The 16,484-nt window shown below is 40.9% G+C and overlaps 1 protein-coding gene across 1 annotated transcript in view; it reads right to left on the bottom strand.

Moving 5' to 3' along the window:
* Nucleotides 1-338: 338 nt before the first annotated feature.
* ryr2a (ryanodine receptor 2a (cardiac)) overlaps nt 339-16,484 on the bottom strand; it is a gene marked incomplete at its 3' end in the record, with an annotated part of 227,705 nt that continues 211,559 nt past the window's right edge. The window contains exons 94-105 of the mRNA XM_079845576.1: nt 13,192-13,404; nt 10,671-10,801; nt 9,958-10,000; nt 9,703-9,836; nt 9,539-9,599; nt 9,313-9,459; nt 8,665-8,799; nt 4,536-4,692; nt 4,390-4,454; nt 3,868-3,968; nt 528-579; nt 339-434 (exon numbers count right to left, since the gene is read on the bottom strand). Of these exons, the coding sequence (XP_079701702.1) occupies nt 339-434; nt 528-579; nt 3,868-3,968; nt 4,390-4,454; nt 4,536-4,692; nt 8,665-8,799; nt 9,313-9,459; nt 9,539-9,599; nt 9,703-9,836; nt 9,958-10,000; nt 10,671-10,801; nt 13,192-13,404 (1,335 nt within the window). The remainder of the gene's footprint in view (nt 435-527; nt 580-3,867; nt 3,969-4,389; nt 4,455-4,535; nt 4,693-8,664; nt 8,800-9,312; nt 9,460-9,538; nt 9,600-9,702; nt 9,837-9,957; nt 10,001-10,670; nt 10,802-13,191; nt 13,405-16,484) is intronic.

Below are 16,484 nucleotides of genomic sequence, written 5' to 3'. Positions count from 1 at the left end.
GAGTAACTCTGCTGTGGTATGAGTGCATTAGCAGAAGACCCGACCGCGAGCAGCAGAGGAGACGCGAGTCCTGAGGGTTCCAGCGCTCGCTCCGTCTCTTCTTCATTTGCATAAGGCACCGGATCCCGCCTAAAGAAACGTGCAGCGCTCGCTCTTCCTCCTCCTCCATCTCCTCCTGCTCCTCCTCCATCAGTCTTTGAGTTAATGAGATGAAGAAGCGGCGGACGGCAGAGACGTGTTGATCTTCAGCCGCAGCGATGAACTTCATATATTCACTGCGAGTCCAAAGAGAGCCGTCCATGTGTGTGTGTGTGTGTGTGTGTGTGTGTGTGTGTTTTTTAATTGAGCTGGTCCTCGTATTGTTTCCGGAAACAGTCGCCAGCGGGAAAGAATTCCCAGCAACGTTCCTGGTACATTTTCCAAACGTACGACTCCTGGAAGACAAACAAGAGTGTGTTGAAGAGCAGATGCTCGCTGAGGGTTTGAACCAACAACACATGAGAACCAGAGAGGATGATGGGAAATACCTGGCCTGTGTGCTCGGTTTCATCCTTGTTGATGAGATACATGAAGAAAAATCTGCAAAGACACACACACACACACACGTGCAGATGACAGACATTATGAGTGAAACAGTCATCATGTGATTAATCATTATTTAAAGTATTTTCCTCTGTGGATGTCTATGGCGGCCCTCAGCTTCTCTGGTCACCAGCACGTTAAGATATCTCCTTTTGTGTCCAGCAGAAACTCATACAGGTCTGGAACAACTTGAGAAACATGTTTTGGTCTCTTTAACCCTCTGGAGTCTGAGCTGTTTCAGGGCCCTTTAGAAGTTTTGACATGCTCTGACATTTGTGTTTTTTTCAGTTGCTTATAAACACATTAACACAAAAGTGTAATTACACTGTGTTCAGCACAAACTGGGCTACCAGAATATGTGAGCAACATTTATGTACACGTTTTTTTGTGGAGAAAAATGTTAATGCACGGTTTTTGAGAACACAATTTTTTTTTTTTAATTTAAGGCCTCAAAACACACAATAGATATGTGTTCACAAGACTTTTGACTAATGGGTGTATTTGCCTAGAGTTTTTGCCTTAAACTGATGTTTCTTTACAAAGCCCGTATATGAGGAGGCGTGATATCTAATGAATAATGATGAGTATCACCTGAGATGACAAATGAACATAATAACCCGCATAATGAGCTGCATAATGAATGAGCTTTTTAGGCCTATGTGACTGAGAGCAACAGGACAAAGGACATTATATTATATATTGTACTTATCTAGTAAATACATCTTGATTTAAGAATGTTTAAATATTTAGACTAGAAACAAGACAAAATGCCAAAGAAGAGCATTTTACTTTTTATGTTTTTGAAAGTCGTCTCATGCTAAAAAATTAAATAATAAATAGTTAAAATTAAGAAACAATTTATACAAAACGAAATTCACTGTAAAGAAAGCAATTCACTTTCTACAAAACAAAACTTGATATTAACTCGATAAAACAAACATTGATATTACATTTAAAAAATAACATTAGGCTATAATATTTAAACATGAATGTGAATAAAAACGCGTTTGACTGGTGCTATATTTATAGCATCTGAGCAGACATTTGTGAATAAAAGCTTTATTGATGTGACACTAGGCTCTTTTACAATAAACACTAGGGGTGTAACGATTCATCTACTACATCGATGTATCGTTTTATTTTCCTATGATCGAACTACATCGATCTGTGCTCGGCAAGTTGGCCTTCCGGACGACATATATCGATCTAACATCGTTTTAAAAGGTAATCAATCGATTGTATCGATCATAGGAAATAACGCATTGGATTTAAGCACGTCAGACTTTATATGGATGTTTTTTCTAAGCACTTTTAATGATAAAGGCGTTAAACGTTACTCGATTCAGTCTGCCTATCTGTGACATCATCGCAACGCACGCACCAGCAGCAGCGCTAAGAAAACAAAACAGCATGGCGTATGGCAGAGGAGAAGCCAACCAGCGAGAAATTATCAAGTCACCAGGAGAAAGAGCTAAGTTAGTAACGTGTTACCTGTACTTTCAACCCTTGCTAAATGTTACCTGTGCATTCCTGACACCAGTGTGCCTGCAGAGCGAGTTTTAGTACAGCTGGAGACATAGTGAACGCACAGAGAAGAGTTCTGCGGTCAGATCATGTTGATATTGTTGAAAAAGAAATCTGTAGAGTCATTGAAGAGTAGTTGGTTACATTTTATCTTTGTTAAATATTGTTTGTTTATTAAACTGAGAGTAGTAGCAGGTTCAGCCAGTTTATTCAACCTGAAGAAATGTTGGTTGCACTTTATTTTTGAAATTAATATTGTATTTGTATTATTTTAATGTTGAAAAACAACAGCAAAAGTAACAGGTACACCTACTATTAATTAAACCTGAAGAGAAGTTAGTTACACTTTATTTTTGATATTAATATTGTAATATTATGTTGGATAACAAAAGCAGAAGTAGCAGGTTAACCTACTGTTGAAATGTTGGTTGCACTTACTGTGCTTTTATTGAAAATGTATTGAATATTGAAAATGAGAGCAGAAAAGGTTAACTTCCTGTTAATTCAGCCTAAACTGTTGGTTGCACTTTATTCAAATAAAATTTGAATGCATTTGCCATTAATTGTTGTTTACTTGTTTGTTTATATCCATAATTAATTGATACCTGATTCCCTTACAAGAAACAACAGGAATCTAGGAAACTTCACCTGCATTGAGCAGTATCCAGATATTTATTTCAGTCACACAATTTTTGGCTAAAAAGTTACTGAATCGATTTCAGGTCACTGAATCGTTTCGGATCGTATCGTTCTAAATGAACCAAAATCGTCCTTGAATCGTATCGACAACCTCAAATCGTGATACGAATCGAATCGTTGTTAAAACGAATCGTTACACCCCTAATAAACACGTATAATCTGTCCAAAACAGGCCAAATAAATCTGGTCTAAATACTCTTGCGTGTATGACATGCAGCAGGATTCATATTTAAACGTCTTTTTGTGTTTAATATTCACAGATGCTAACAGAATAAACTTGGCCTACCTTACAATCAGCCCTGAATCCTTTGCTCAGTCTGAACAGAACATGAACAGCTTTTCATGAGGTGGATTATTCCTCAACGCGTGTCAGAGTGATGTAGCTGAAGTAGCGTTACAGCGCTTCACTAGATGTGTTTGTGTGAGTTGATGTGGGCGTCGACTCTGGATCGTCAGTATTTGAATCTCAATAGAGCGCGCGATCCGTGGGCGTGGTCACATTAGCGGATAATGAAGAGGCTCGCGGGTGACTGACATCTATCTCTTTTCAACCAGATTACATAAACACAGAATATTTGTTTTTGATTTGGTTTGCAGTGTTTAACCTTAAAACCGTTTCTTTAGACATATGTCTCATGTTTGTGAGACAAGTCTTCACTAAGCTAGAGGTCATTTTCTGAAGACTTTCTGAATGAGCGTCTTTGACAGAGAGGCTGCAGATCGCGCATCGTGTGTGTTTTCTTTATTTAGCAAAAAGCAAAACATTTTGTTTTTATTGTGACTGTACACAAATAAATTAAATTTAACAGATAATAATGATGTATAACACTTGCCTGAATGATAAAAAACGGCACTGATAAGGAAAAAAAGCGAGCGCCGACTCGAGAGGGTTAAATCGTGTTAGATCATGTGGAGCGGCTTCATCTGGACGCTGTATCGATCGCTCATCTGCTTTATTTGTTTGTCTCTGACTCTCTGCAGGTAAAACGCTCCAGGACCGAATCATTCCCAGGAGGATCTGAGAAGAACTGCCAGAGTTGAATGAATGACAGCAGGACTCACAGATAGTTGGCCAGATTGTGTTCCTGCAGCGTGTGCGTCTCAAAGCCGTGAGGAACCGTGTCGAAGTAATCGTTTCCAATCCCACAGATGAAGCACTTGGTCTGCAGAAGGAAAGACACGCGTGTGTTTAATCAGAATAGAATAGAATATAAATTTGCCAGTATACAATACATACATAAAACGCCTACATTCTAATTTATGAAATACAGCATATATCTCAGACATAAGATTCCCTATTTAAATTTAAATTTTTCTAACGATTTGACTAACACTTCAAAACCCTAAATCGTCTCCTTGATGGTAACAAATTAAAATGAATGTGTAAAATGTGTGTATCATCAGCAACAATTTTCTTAGCTTGCTTGAAAATAGATGCCTCGTACAGCTCTTGTATGGTTTGTTTATCCTCCAACCCTATAATTCTATGAGCTGTATGTACTAGTCGTGCTAATTTCGATATTAATTGAACAATCACAGGACGGATCTCAGAGTTCAGCTCAGAATCAAAGGAGCCGTTCTCACCTCCATGTCCTCCTTCACCTGCTCCTGCTGGTCTCTCAGCTCCCCGAACGCATCGATGATCAGGCCTGAAACACACACACACACGCGTGATGTTATACTGAAACACACACTTCACTCACACACTCTTCATCTGTGCATACACACACCCTGAATGATGGCCAGGAGGATGACGATGACGAAGAAGAAGAAGGTGATGTCAAAGATGATGCGGTAGATCTCGTACTCGTCTCCGGCCGGATCTTCGATCTGATCGCCGATGCCACCGCCGGCACGCACGCCAACATACATGTGGAACATGTAGCACTGCATACAAACACACGGGAGAGATTGTTTATTTCTACAGCGCTTCACACACACTACACTGCCAGAAGTATTGAGCCGCCCCTCCACAGAGTTCAGGGGCCCTATTTTAACGATCTGAAACGCAAGTGTCAAAGCGCGAAGCGCAAGTAACTTTGTGGGCGGGTCGATTTTTTTTCCTGGTTCTTGACGGACAAACCAATTTGTCAGATGTCCTTATATACATATATGTCTTGCCACTATCGGGCAAACAGGTCTTATCCTTAATTATTACAATTAGCCTGAATCATTTGTAAGCTAGATTTATGCCTATTTTTTCACATCTTCGTGGCACACCACAATGATTTCCGTCATCTCATGTGTTAATATTTTTTTAGTGTAACAATTTATGATTTGCAAAAATAACTGTTGCATCTGTGTAGATTACATGAGCAAAGTGTATGCGCGTTGTGCACGCTATACATTATGGTCAAGCATGCGCCCTTAAAATAGCATAATGAACAACGCGCAACGCGCCACTGACTTTAGACTAGGTTTTTTCTGGTCAGTGGCGCAATTGTTTAATGGAACAGCAAAATAGCACCAGGGATTGTTTGCTCCGGAACACGCCTCCTTTTTTGCTCTGAACTGCCCAGGGAGCGCAAGTTCATTCACTAGTTTAGCGACGTGCTTCTGTGGAGGGAAAAGCGCGCTTTGCGCGGGTGCAAAATAGGAATGACACATGCGTCGGTGTACAAAGTCAATTGCGCTGGGTGCAAGATAGGGCCCCAGGTGTTCGTGATCGGTGGAGTCCATTCGGGACATTTCCTCACTACTAAATATTCCACACTCAACTGTTAGTGGGATTAGAACAAAGTGGAAGCGATTGGGAACAACAGCAACTCAGCCACAGAGCGGGGTCAGCACATGCTGAGGGTCACAGAGCGGGGTCAGCGCATGCTGAGGGTCACAGAGCGGGGTCAGCGCATGCTGAGGGTCACAGAGCGGGGTCAGCACATGCTGAGGGTCACAGAGCGGGGTCAGCACATGCTGAGGGTCACAGAGCGGGGTCAGCGCATGCTGAGGGTCACAGAGCGGGGTCAGCACATGCTGAGGGTCACAGAGCGGGGTCAGCGCATACTGAGGGTCACAGAGCGGGGTCAGCGCATGCTGAGGGTCACAGAAGTCGCCAACTTTCTGCAGAGTCAAGAGCTCCAGACCTCTAAACTTCTGTGTCCTTCAGATGAGCTCAAGAACAGTGTGTAGAGCCTCATGGAATGGGTTTCCATGGCCGAGCAGCTCATCCAAGCCTTACAGCACCAAGTGCAATGCAAAGCGTGGGATGCAGTGGGGTAAAGTGCGCCGCCACTGGACTCTAGAGCAGTGGAGACGTGTTCTCTGAGTGACCAATCACGCTTCTCCGTCTGACAATCCCATGGACGAGTCTGGGTTTGGCGGTTGCAAACGGGACTTGCCTGACTGCATTGTGCCATATGTAAAGTTTGGTGGAGGGGGGATTATGGGGTGGTGTTGTTTTTCAGGGGTTAGTTCCAGTGAAAGGAACTCTTAATGCAAGGCATTTTGCACAATTTCATGCTCCCAACTTTGTGGGCCCAGTTTGTGGACGGCCCCTTCCTGTCCCAGCATGACTGCTCCAGTGCACAAAGCGTCTCCATAAAGACATGGCGAGGAGTTTGGTGGAGGAACTGGACTGGCCTGCACAGAGTCCTGACCTCAACCCCATAGAACAGCTTTGGGATGAATTAGAGCGGAGACTGAGAGCCAGGCCTTCTCGTCCAACATCACTAATGAAGAATCCCCATAAACACACTCCTAAACCTTGAGGAAAGAAGAGCTGGAGCTGTTAGAGCTGAGACTCCATATTAAACCCTACAGATGGAGAATGGGAAGCTCATGTGTGTGTGAAGGGGTGGCTCAACACTTCTGCTGATATAGTTTAGATGTTTCTGTCACATGTCTGCCTTGTCTTGTTTGGCACATGTGGTGTTTTGGGTAATTCTTGTGTCATGTTCATTCCTGTCCTGTTGCTTGTTATCTCATTATTGGTTCATTTGCCCCACCTGTTCTCTCTGATTTCCCGCTTGATTTGTCACTCTTTATATTCTCATGGTGTGTTCAGTTCTGAGCTGGTTCGTTGTCATGAGTGTGTCTTTTGTCGTCTGTTCCCCGTTGTGCTACATGTTTCTGCTCCCGTATGTTTTATTGTATTTCTAGTTTGGTTTTCTCCCTCGTGGGTGTTTTGGTTTTCGTGTTTGTTTTATTATGTAATAAAAACCCTTATGTCCTCCTGCAACTGAGACCTCGCCTCATTTCTTCCTCCCGGACGTGACAGTTTCAAAGCAGCTTCACAGTAATAAACAGGAAAATAACCCTTAACGCTGCAAAAATCATCAATGGTCAATGTTGAGATTCACACGTGTGTGTTACAGAGGTTTTACCAACTCCATATGTCTAAAATCACTGCATCACAACCTCTAGTGACTTTAATTAAACATTTAATGTCTGTGGAAAACAAATGTAAGTACATGTAATTAGTTACTGTACTGAAAGGGTTAGTTCACCCAAAAATGTAAATTGTGTCATTAATGACTGAGCCTCATGTGGTTGGACACCCGTCAGACCTCCGTTCATCTTCAGACACAAATGAAGATATTTTAGTGTAAATCTGATGCTCTGAAAGGCCTCCATTGGCTCAACTTTACACTCTCAAGACCCTTAAAAGACACTAAAGACTAAAGTTACAAAGTCCATCTCACTACAGCGGCTCTACAATAACTTTATGAAGACGAGAATAGTTTTTGTGCGCAAAAAAACCCTAAATAACGACTTATATAGTGATGACGATTTCAAAACACGGCCTCATGAAGCTTCAGAGCGTTATGAATCAGTGAGTCGATTCAGCGGTTTGGCAGTTTGACACGCAATCCGAATCATGATTCGACTCACTGATTCATAACGCTCTGAACCGCTGAATCGACTCACTGATTCATAACGCTCTGAACCGCTGAATCGACTCACTGATTCATAACGCTCTGAAGCTTCATGATGCCGTGTTTTGAAATAGTCATCACTATATAAGTCGTTATTTAGGGTTTTTTGCGCACAAAAACTTTTCTCGTCTTCATAAAGTTATTGTAGAGCCGCTGTAGTGAGATGGACTTTGTAACTTTAGTCTTTAGTGTCTTTTAAGGGTCTTGAGAGTGTAAAGTTGAGTCAATGGAGGCCTTTCAGAGCATCAGATTTACACTAAAATATCTTCATTTGTGTCTGAAGATGAACGGAGGTCTGACGGGTGTCCAACCACATGAGGCTCAGTCATTAATCACACAATTTACATTTTTGGGTGAACTAACCCTTTAACTTTATTACTGCTATAAAAGAAGGGATTTCGCCATCTACAGGGCAGTGAAGGTACTATGTTACACACACACACACCCGTCACCCTCTCATGACAAAAGCTTCCTTTTCACTCAAATTGTGTTCCCTTATTAGGAGGAGAGAGAGAGAGAGAGAGAGAGAGAGAGAGAGAGAGAGAGGAAGGATACATCTAGAAATGGAATTGCACGGGTGGCTGCTTTCCCGCGGATTAAAGCTCTTACACACACACACACACACACACACACACACCCCCTCTCTCTCTTTCTCTCTGTTTGTTTAGTTAGTTAATTAGTCTGTTGTTCTAGCTGACTGCTCCGGCCGTTAATGTGCTGTGGTTCTAATGACCGTCCGGTCGTTTGCGTCTCAGATGAAGGATGGCAGCAGAGATGCTCTCATCTGAAGAACACGTTAAACCACACGCAAGCAATTCAAAGATCAACGTGCAGGAAAACACATTACTGCCATCCAGACGTTAAATATCAGAGAGCAGAGGTCACGGCTCGAGGTCAGACGTCCTGCGGTCTCATCAGGAGTCTCACACACCTCTGACCTCTGACCTCAAACACACGTGTAGAGCTGGTGTTAGTGTGTGCTCACCGTTAGCATGTCGTCACACTTCATGTCTGGGGATTCTCCATCTTCACTCTTATTGTAGAACTTACGGAAGAAGTTGAACGCCACTACAGTGTAGAGATACACCACAACCGCCAGCAGCCCGACAGTCAGGACCAGCTACACACACACACACACACACACACACACACACACACACACACACACACACACACACACACACACACACACACACACACACACACGTTAGTTCAGCAGCTCTGAGACAGTTTGTGAGTGTCTCAAACAGTGACGCCCTCAGGTGCTATAAAGCATAAAAACAACATTTCTAATTAGTATTTTTATTTTGCAATGTTTTATTTCTAATTTATGATATATTAACAATTTTAACACAGCGGTATGTGTCTCTAGTGCATCACCAGAGGATATTACATCACCCAACATTATTAAAATGATCTCCTAGAACACAAAAACTCTTAATAACAGCAGAGAGATGGATGGATGGATGAATAGATAGATAGATAGATAGATAGATAGATAGATAGATAGATAGATAGATAGATAGATAGATAGATAGATAGATAGATAGATAGATAGATAGATAGATAGATAGATAGATAGATAGATAGATAGATAGATAGATGATAGATAGATAGATAGATGATGTGTGACCTGTTTGCCGTTGTGTGTGACAGAAGACAGGATGGTCCTGAGTGTCTTGAAGCCCATGGCGATGTCCAGAAGGTGGGCAGCAAAGAAGAAGTTGTTGTAGTGGCCGAGGATGGACATGCTCATGTACCAGGCCAGATACAGGAACGACTGCAGGACACAATCACAGCAGATCAGAGCTGACCGAAGCACACACACACACACACACACACCAGGGGCCGTTACTGACGTTATCTGTGAAGACCACGCCCAGCTTCCAGATCTGATACTTCACATCGATCGAGTTCAGTCTGAAAATAAAGGAACGCTCAGTGAATCCCACAGGGTCAGAGGATGATGGTGTAACCTCTAACACACACACACACACACACACACACACACACACACACTCACACTGCGGCCAGTGAACTGTCTCTCTTTGGTTTCTTCTTCTCATGGGCGTCACTGAAGTCCAGCGCGGCTTTATCCATCCCGAGCAGCTCACTGATCCGATCATGTCCATAAAACTCTCCATACTTATCCATCACCTACACACACACACACACACACACACACACACACACACACACACACACACACCAGATGGTTGTTCATCTTTCATGATAAACGAGTGTGTCTGTGTATCTGTGCAAACGTCTCCAAACTCACCTTCCGCTTCACAAACTTATCCCAGTAATTGTTTGGGAAGGATCTGAGAGACAGAGATGAAATCATCATATTCATAAATCACAAAGATCCTCATGACACATCAATCAATATCCTGAAACTAAATTCACAAATGATACTAGTAAAAAATGATTTAATTTGAGACGCCCACACTGCAAAAAATGCTTTTCTTACTTAGTATTTTTGTCTTGTTTTCAGTCCAAATGTCTAAAAAATCTTACATTAAGAAGGATTTACTAGACGAGCAAAAGTTTTTGTCTTGTTTTGGGGGAAAATAACTCAAAATTAAGGGAGTTTTTGCTTAAAATAAGCAAAATAATCTGCCAATGGGGTAAGAAAAATTATCTTGTTTTCTGTTTGAATTAAGATTATTTTGCTTACCCCATTGGCAGATTATTTTGCTTATTTTAAGCAAAAACTCCCTTAATTTTGAGTTATTTTCCCCCAAAACAAGACAAAAACTTTTGCTCGTCTAGTAAATGCTTTTTAATGTAAGATTTTTTAGACATTTGGACTGAAAACAGGACAAAAATACTAAGTAAGAAAAGCCTTTTTTGCAGTGCAGGGAGAGTCACTTGACTGGAGCAGAATCTGAAAAGAATCTAAAATGGTGCAATGACTTCTCCTGTCCTAATGGCCGCCTCCAGCTTTTGTCATTGGGTGACCGACTGAACTGAGCCTGGTCAGTCACTCACTGTGTGTTGATGACCAGCCGGTCCCACTGGCCTTTAATGTCGTCTTCTGAGGGCTGTTCTGTGATATACAGACCGTCAAACTCCAGCTTCCTGGCCACTTCCTTCTCTCGCTTGAAGATCACCAGAGGAACCTTGAGGAGAAACACAACGTGAGCCTCATAAACAGAGGTGGACAAACTACACAACTCCATTACTCAAGTAAAAGTAAAAGTACTACTGGTCAAATATTACTCCGTTACAAGTGAAAGTTGTAAAAAACTATTTTTACTTAAGTAAAAGTACAGAAGTACTTGTTAATAAAAATACTTAAAGGGTTAGTTCACCCAAAAATGTAAATTCTGTCATTAATTCCTCACCCTCATGTCGTCTCCGTTCATCTTCAGACACAAATGAAGATATTTTAGTGTAAAGCTGATGCTGAGAAAGGCTTCAGATAGGCCTCCATTGGCATTCAGTACATTTACACTCACAAGACCCATAAAAGGCACTAAAAACGCTGTTACAAAGTCCATCTCACCACAGTGACTCTACAATAATCTTACGAAGCGACGACAATAGTTTTTGTGCGCAAGAAAAAAATCTAAATAACGCCTTTATCCAGCTTGTTCTTGTCTTCCGTGTGTCTCCACGACGCATGCGTGAGAATATGAGCAGATCCGGCGTTCGGGAATCCATGAAATACACACTTTAGCCCATTTTGAGAACTACACCGAGACCTAAAGCACGATCAGTGTAGAATTCAACAGCTGAGATACGCACGTCTTCCTCTGCTCGTAAACAAATCTCTTCTGGGTCATGTGTCCGAACGCCGGATCTGCTCATATTCTCACGCATGCGTCGTGGAGACACACACGGAAGACAAGAACAAGCTGGATAAAGGCGTTATTTAGATTTTTTTTTTGCGCACAAAAACTATTGTCGTCGCTTCGTAAAATTATTGTAGAGTCACTGTGGTGAGATGGACTTTGTAACGGCGTTTTTAGTGCCTTTTATGGGTCTTGTGAGTGTAAATGTACTGAATGCCAATGGAGGCCTATCTGAAGCCTTTCTCAGCATCAGCTTTACACTAAAATATCTTCATTTGTGTCTGAAGATGAACGGAGGACTGACGGGTGTCCAACCACATGAGGCTCAGTCATTAATGACACAATTTACATTTTTGGGTGAACAAACCCTTTAAGTATCAAAAGTAAATTTCCTTATTTATGTCAATGCATTATTTTATTATTGTTGCATTGTTGTATGAATGCACGCTATAGCCATCACGGTGGTTTAAGCCAGTCAGTGATGCTCTATCCGACATGCATACGACTATCTTGAACTCATTTAAATACTTGTATAAAAGTTACAAAGCTGCTGTCACTTTAAGGCAGAATGCACAAATCCTATACACTGATACACATCCGATATTCCCCCAACGGTTTACGTTCACTTATGACATAATCAACTTTGTTTACGTGAATACTTTCCAAAATGAAACTTTTGATATTTTGTGTGTATTGGTCTGTTTAAGTGCGAAAAAAACACAAAAGAAAGCTCTATTCAGTACTCGTGCTCTAGCATATCAGAGGCACAAAAACCAGACTGAACTGAGCTCGTTCATCATCCATATGTCTGTGCTTCTCTTTCTCCCTGACATTTACGTTTTTTAACATTTTATGAGACATTCATCAAGTGTATGCCAATGAAACTAATCTTTAATCTTTTCAGAAAACTGAAACTTACTTTCTAATATGGCCATGGGTGCACACACTGTGCCGAGGAACCGTCTTCCTCCATTTTGATATAAACTGATCAGTGTTCAAAACATTTTGGGAAATTATGACCCTACAAAAGTGATTACTTATAGGCTGTCTGCAAAAAAAATAAAAAAAATAAAAAAATATCATCCACTGACTTGCAAAGCTGCTACAGAAACGACTTTCGACTTCGAGGACCTTGATAGAAATGTAGTGGAGTAAAAAGTACGATATTTGTCTTTCAAATGTAGTGAAGTTAAAGTCAAAGTTTCCCTAAAAAATAATACTTCAGTAAAGTACAGATACTCAAAAAGTGTACTTAAGTACAGTACTCAAGTAAATGTGCTTCGTTACTGTCCACCTCTGCTCATAAAGCAGTATTCACAGCTCTGTTTTCTATTAAAGGCATTTCAGAAATAATAATGGGAGTGTTTATTAAAACCCCATTAGACTGATACTGCTGGGCATTTCATCTTTTGTGTAAATCTGACAGGTTTATTGTTTCAGTAACTGGATTTCATTAGAATTAATGAAACCGGGTCCAGTTCACCTAAAATGTCCCTAATAATACCAGAGTTTAAAAGAGCCAGTGTTGGTCATCTGTCAAACTCTACAATATTCTGGCTTCGTGTGAATCATTGGCTGCTGTGAGAAACAATCAGGAGACATTTAGAAACCGCTAATAAATCAATGCAGCATGTGATGATGTTTTAGTTTACGTTTGTGCAGTAAATAATTCCGGTTCACTAGTCGTGGTGTGATGTAAAGCACTGATGGCGTGCCTTTAAGCAGTAGTAGCCGATGATACAGAAGAAGGAGATGACCGTGTGCAGGATGGCTAAGATCCGCAGGGTGGGCTCCATGTATCCGCTGCTCTCCTCCAGCACAAAGTGCACAGGGACCGGGCGAGAGCTGGAGCCGCTGTCCCATCGCACGCTGGTGTCCGAGCTGAACAACACCTCCTTCCCCTCGGCCAGGGCTGAGGACGTGGACACCTTCACAAGGGAAGAAGCTGGAGCTCAGATACACAAACACTGGAGATCATGTGCTCTGGCTGCTCTTGTTATTCTGGTCTGAGGGTTAGGGTTTGTGGAAAGTACAGTGGGGCAAAAAAGTATTTAGTCAGTAGGGCTGTCACTAGGCATGTGCCGGTATCAAATTTTCATGTTGCGATTAATTGCTGAAGCTTTTATCGCGGTATACGGTATTATCACGATAATGAAATTTGTTGCAAAAAAAAGTGTTGTCATACTATAACGGGTTTAAAACTTTCTAATAACAAAAGAACCAAACATTTAAATATAATAAAGCAATACACAAAAACTTATAATATTTAAAACAGATTAAAGGGTTAGTTCACCCAAAAATTTAAATTCTGTCATTAATGACTGACCCTCATGTCGTTCGACACCCGTCAGACCTCCGTTCATCTTCAGAACAGAAATTAAGATATTTTAGTGTAAATCTGATGCTCTGAAAGGCCTCCATTGGCTCATCTTTACACTCTCAAGACCCTTAAAAGACACTAAAGACGTCGTTACAAAGTCCATCTCACTACAGTGGTTCTAAAATAACTTTATGAATTGGCGAGAATAGTTTTTGTGCGCAAAAATACCCTAAATAACGACTTATATAGTGATGACGATTTCAAAACAAGGCATCATGAAGCTTCGAAGCGCTATGAATCACTGAGGCGAATGATGATTCGGATCGCGTGTCAAACTGCTGAAATTTGGTGATTCAAACCGCTGAGTCGACTCACTGATTCATAACGCTTCGAAGCTTCATGATGCTTTGTTTTGAAATCGTCATCACTATGCAAGTCGTTATTTAGGGTTTTTTTGCGCACAAAAACTATTCTCGTCTTCATAAAGTTATTGTAGAGCCGCTGTAGTGAGATGGACTTTGTAACTTTAGTCTTTAGTGTCTTTTAAGGGTCTTGAGAGTGTAAAGTTGAGCCAATGGAGGCCTTTCAGAGCATCAGATTTACACTAAAATATCTTCATTTGTGTCTGAAGATGAACGGAGGTCTGACGGGTGTCCAACCACATGAGGCTCAGTCATTAATGACACAATTTACAGTTTTGGCTGAACTAACCCTTTAAAGAGCTAAAGAATTATAAAGAACAATAGGTAACACTTTACACCAAGGTCTCACTAGTTAATGCATTAACATCAACAAAGAACAAATAACTACATTTTTACAGTTATTCTTCTCTGATAATGTTAGTTAAAAAAGCAACTGTTAGTCAGTGTAAGCTCGGGTTCATTAAATAATACAGTTACAACTTTTGATATTAATAATGTGTTATTAAATGCTGAAATTTACATTTAACTAAGATTAATACACGTTTTAGAAGTATTTTTCATTGTCAGCTTGTTAATGAATGAACTAATGTTAAATAATGGAGCCATATTATAAAGTGTGTGACTGAATAACAGTCAGAACATATTCAAACAATATCTAGGGCATGTGATTTAGACCAGATTAAAATATAAAATGTTTAAGTTTGAAAATGAATAGCCTTAAGTCTTTAAGTATTTGTTATAGTTATGTGATTATCACAGTAACGAATACAGAAAACTGTTTTGTTAACCAGGGATTATCGGAGAAACGGCTGCATTTCTGCTGTTGTGTCAGCGCCCTCTGCTGTCAGAGAGTGAATGTGCGCTTCATTCAAGGCACGTCCTTCACTCGTTCCGCCATGTGCTCATGCACGTTGGGTTTTGTTTACATCAGTGCTCGTTCCTCTTTGACGTATTGTTCATTTTAAACGGTTGATGGGTAAAGTAAATGCATTCTAAAAATCGGAATAATAGGTAGGCTAATAAATAAATATTCACTGTATTTTGAAGTGCCCACGATAACAATATTGTGCATGTTCATTATTGCGGCATATCGTATTACCGTTTACCGGCACATGCCTAGCTGTCACTTTTGTAAAAAAAATCCTGTTCGATTTTTGAGACACAAGTGTTCATTGAATCGATTCTAAAATCGATTTTAAATGGCGTTTTCATTTTCAATGCTAAATATAGCCTACGCCAATCCACGGACAACTAACGGGCATTAGGATGAAAGTAAAGAGGGCGCTTGAGACGCACAAGTCAGCAAGATTTCTGATGATTTATTTTGTGCACAATGACAAACAGGAGTGCAACATTCTGGGAAAAAAAAACATTAAGCAGAGTGGACTGCCATAACGCCAAAGAAAAACATTAGCTACAGGCTTTAACATGGCTGTGTTTACCATTATAAATTCCACAACAACAACAACAAAATTGTAGCCAATGAAAAGAGGTTGAAAATAAAGCTTAAAAATTGACTAGCCTACACTGAATGTGAAGTTCGTGCGGATAATAATTTAACGTAATTATTCAACCGTTCAAAATGAAACTTTGAATGAACTTAGCTTGCGAACAGGCCATGTGTTTTTTTAAATTGAACGTAACCGACACTTAGGCTATGCGGGCGTTACTGATGAAACGTGCAAATAAGGCTCTATTACAAATTATTGGACAGGAAAACAAGTCTATCAACATTTTCGGGGTCCAGAGCAGAGCGTTTTTTATTCACTATATGCCCAGCTGTTGAGAAGACGCGCTCCGACCGCACTGATGTTCCAGGGACACTCAGGTACTTCACTGCCAGCTGCGCAAGGTGGGGGTATTTCAAACTGCCAATCTTATACCACAAAAGCGGGTCGCTGTCAGCTGGCAAAGGTGGTTCCTTTTCATAAATCAACATCTCCTGTAAGAGGTCGCTTTCGACGTCATTCACTCTTTCGTAGCCCCTTGTGTAGATGTCACCAACAGATCCCCCATTGCTGTTAAGGCCGTCTTTCCCTAGTTTGATTTCGAGCTGCATGGCTCCGCCTCCACGGGTCCTTCTTTATTTGTTTAATTCGTTCAAAAATAATAGTGTACATATTTGGTTAAAATCGATTCCCTATTTTCGTTTTCGAAACTTGTGTTGGTTGGTCCGATCGATTGTGCAATCGATTTTCTAACGTAAAGTGACAGCCCTATTAGTCAGCCACTAATTGTGCAAGTTCTCCCACTTAAAAAGATGAGA

The sequence above is a fragment of the Gobio gobio genome, assembly GCF_949357685.1.
Source record: "Gobio gobio genome assembly, chromosome: 20".
NCBI classification, from domain to species: domain Eukaryota; kingdom Metazoa; phylum Chordata; class Actinopteri; order Cypriniformes; family Gobionidae; genus Gobio; species Gobio gobio.
Note: the sequence above shows the minus strand (reverse complement) of the source record. Positions and strands in the feature narration are given on the sequence as shown.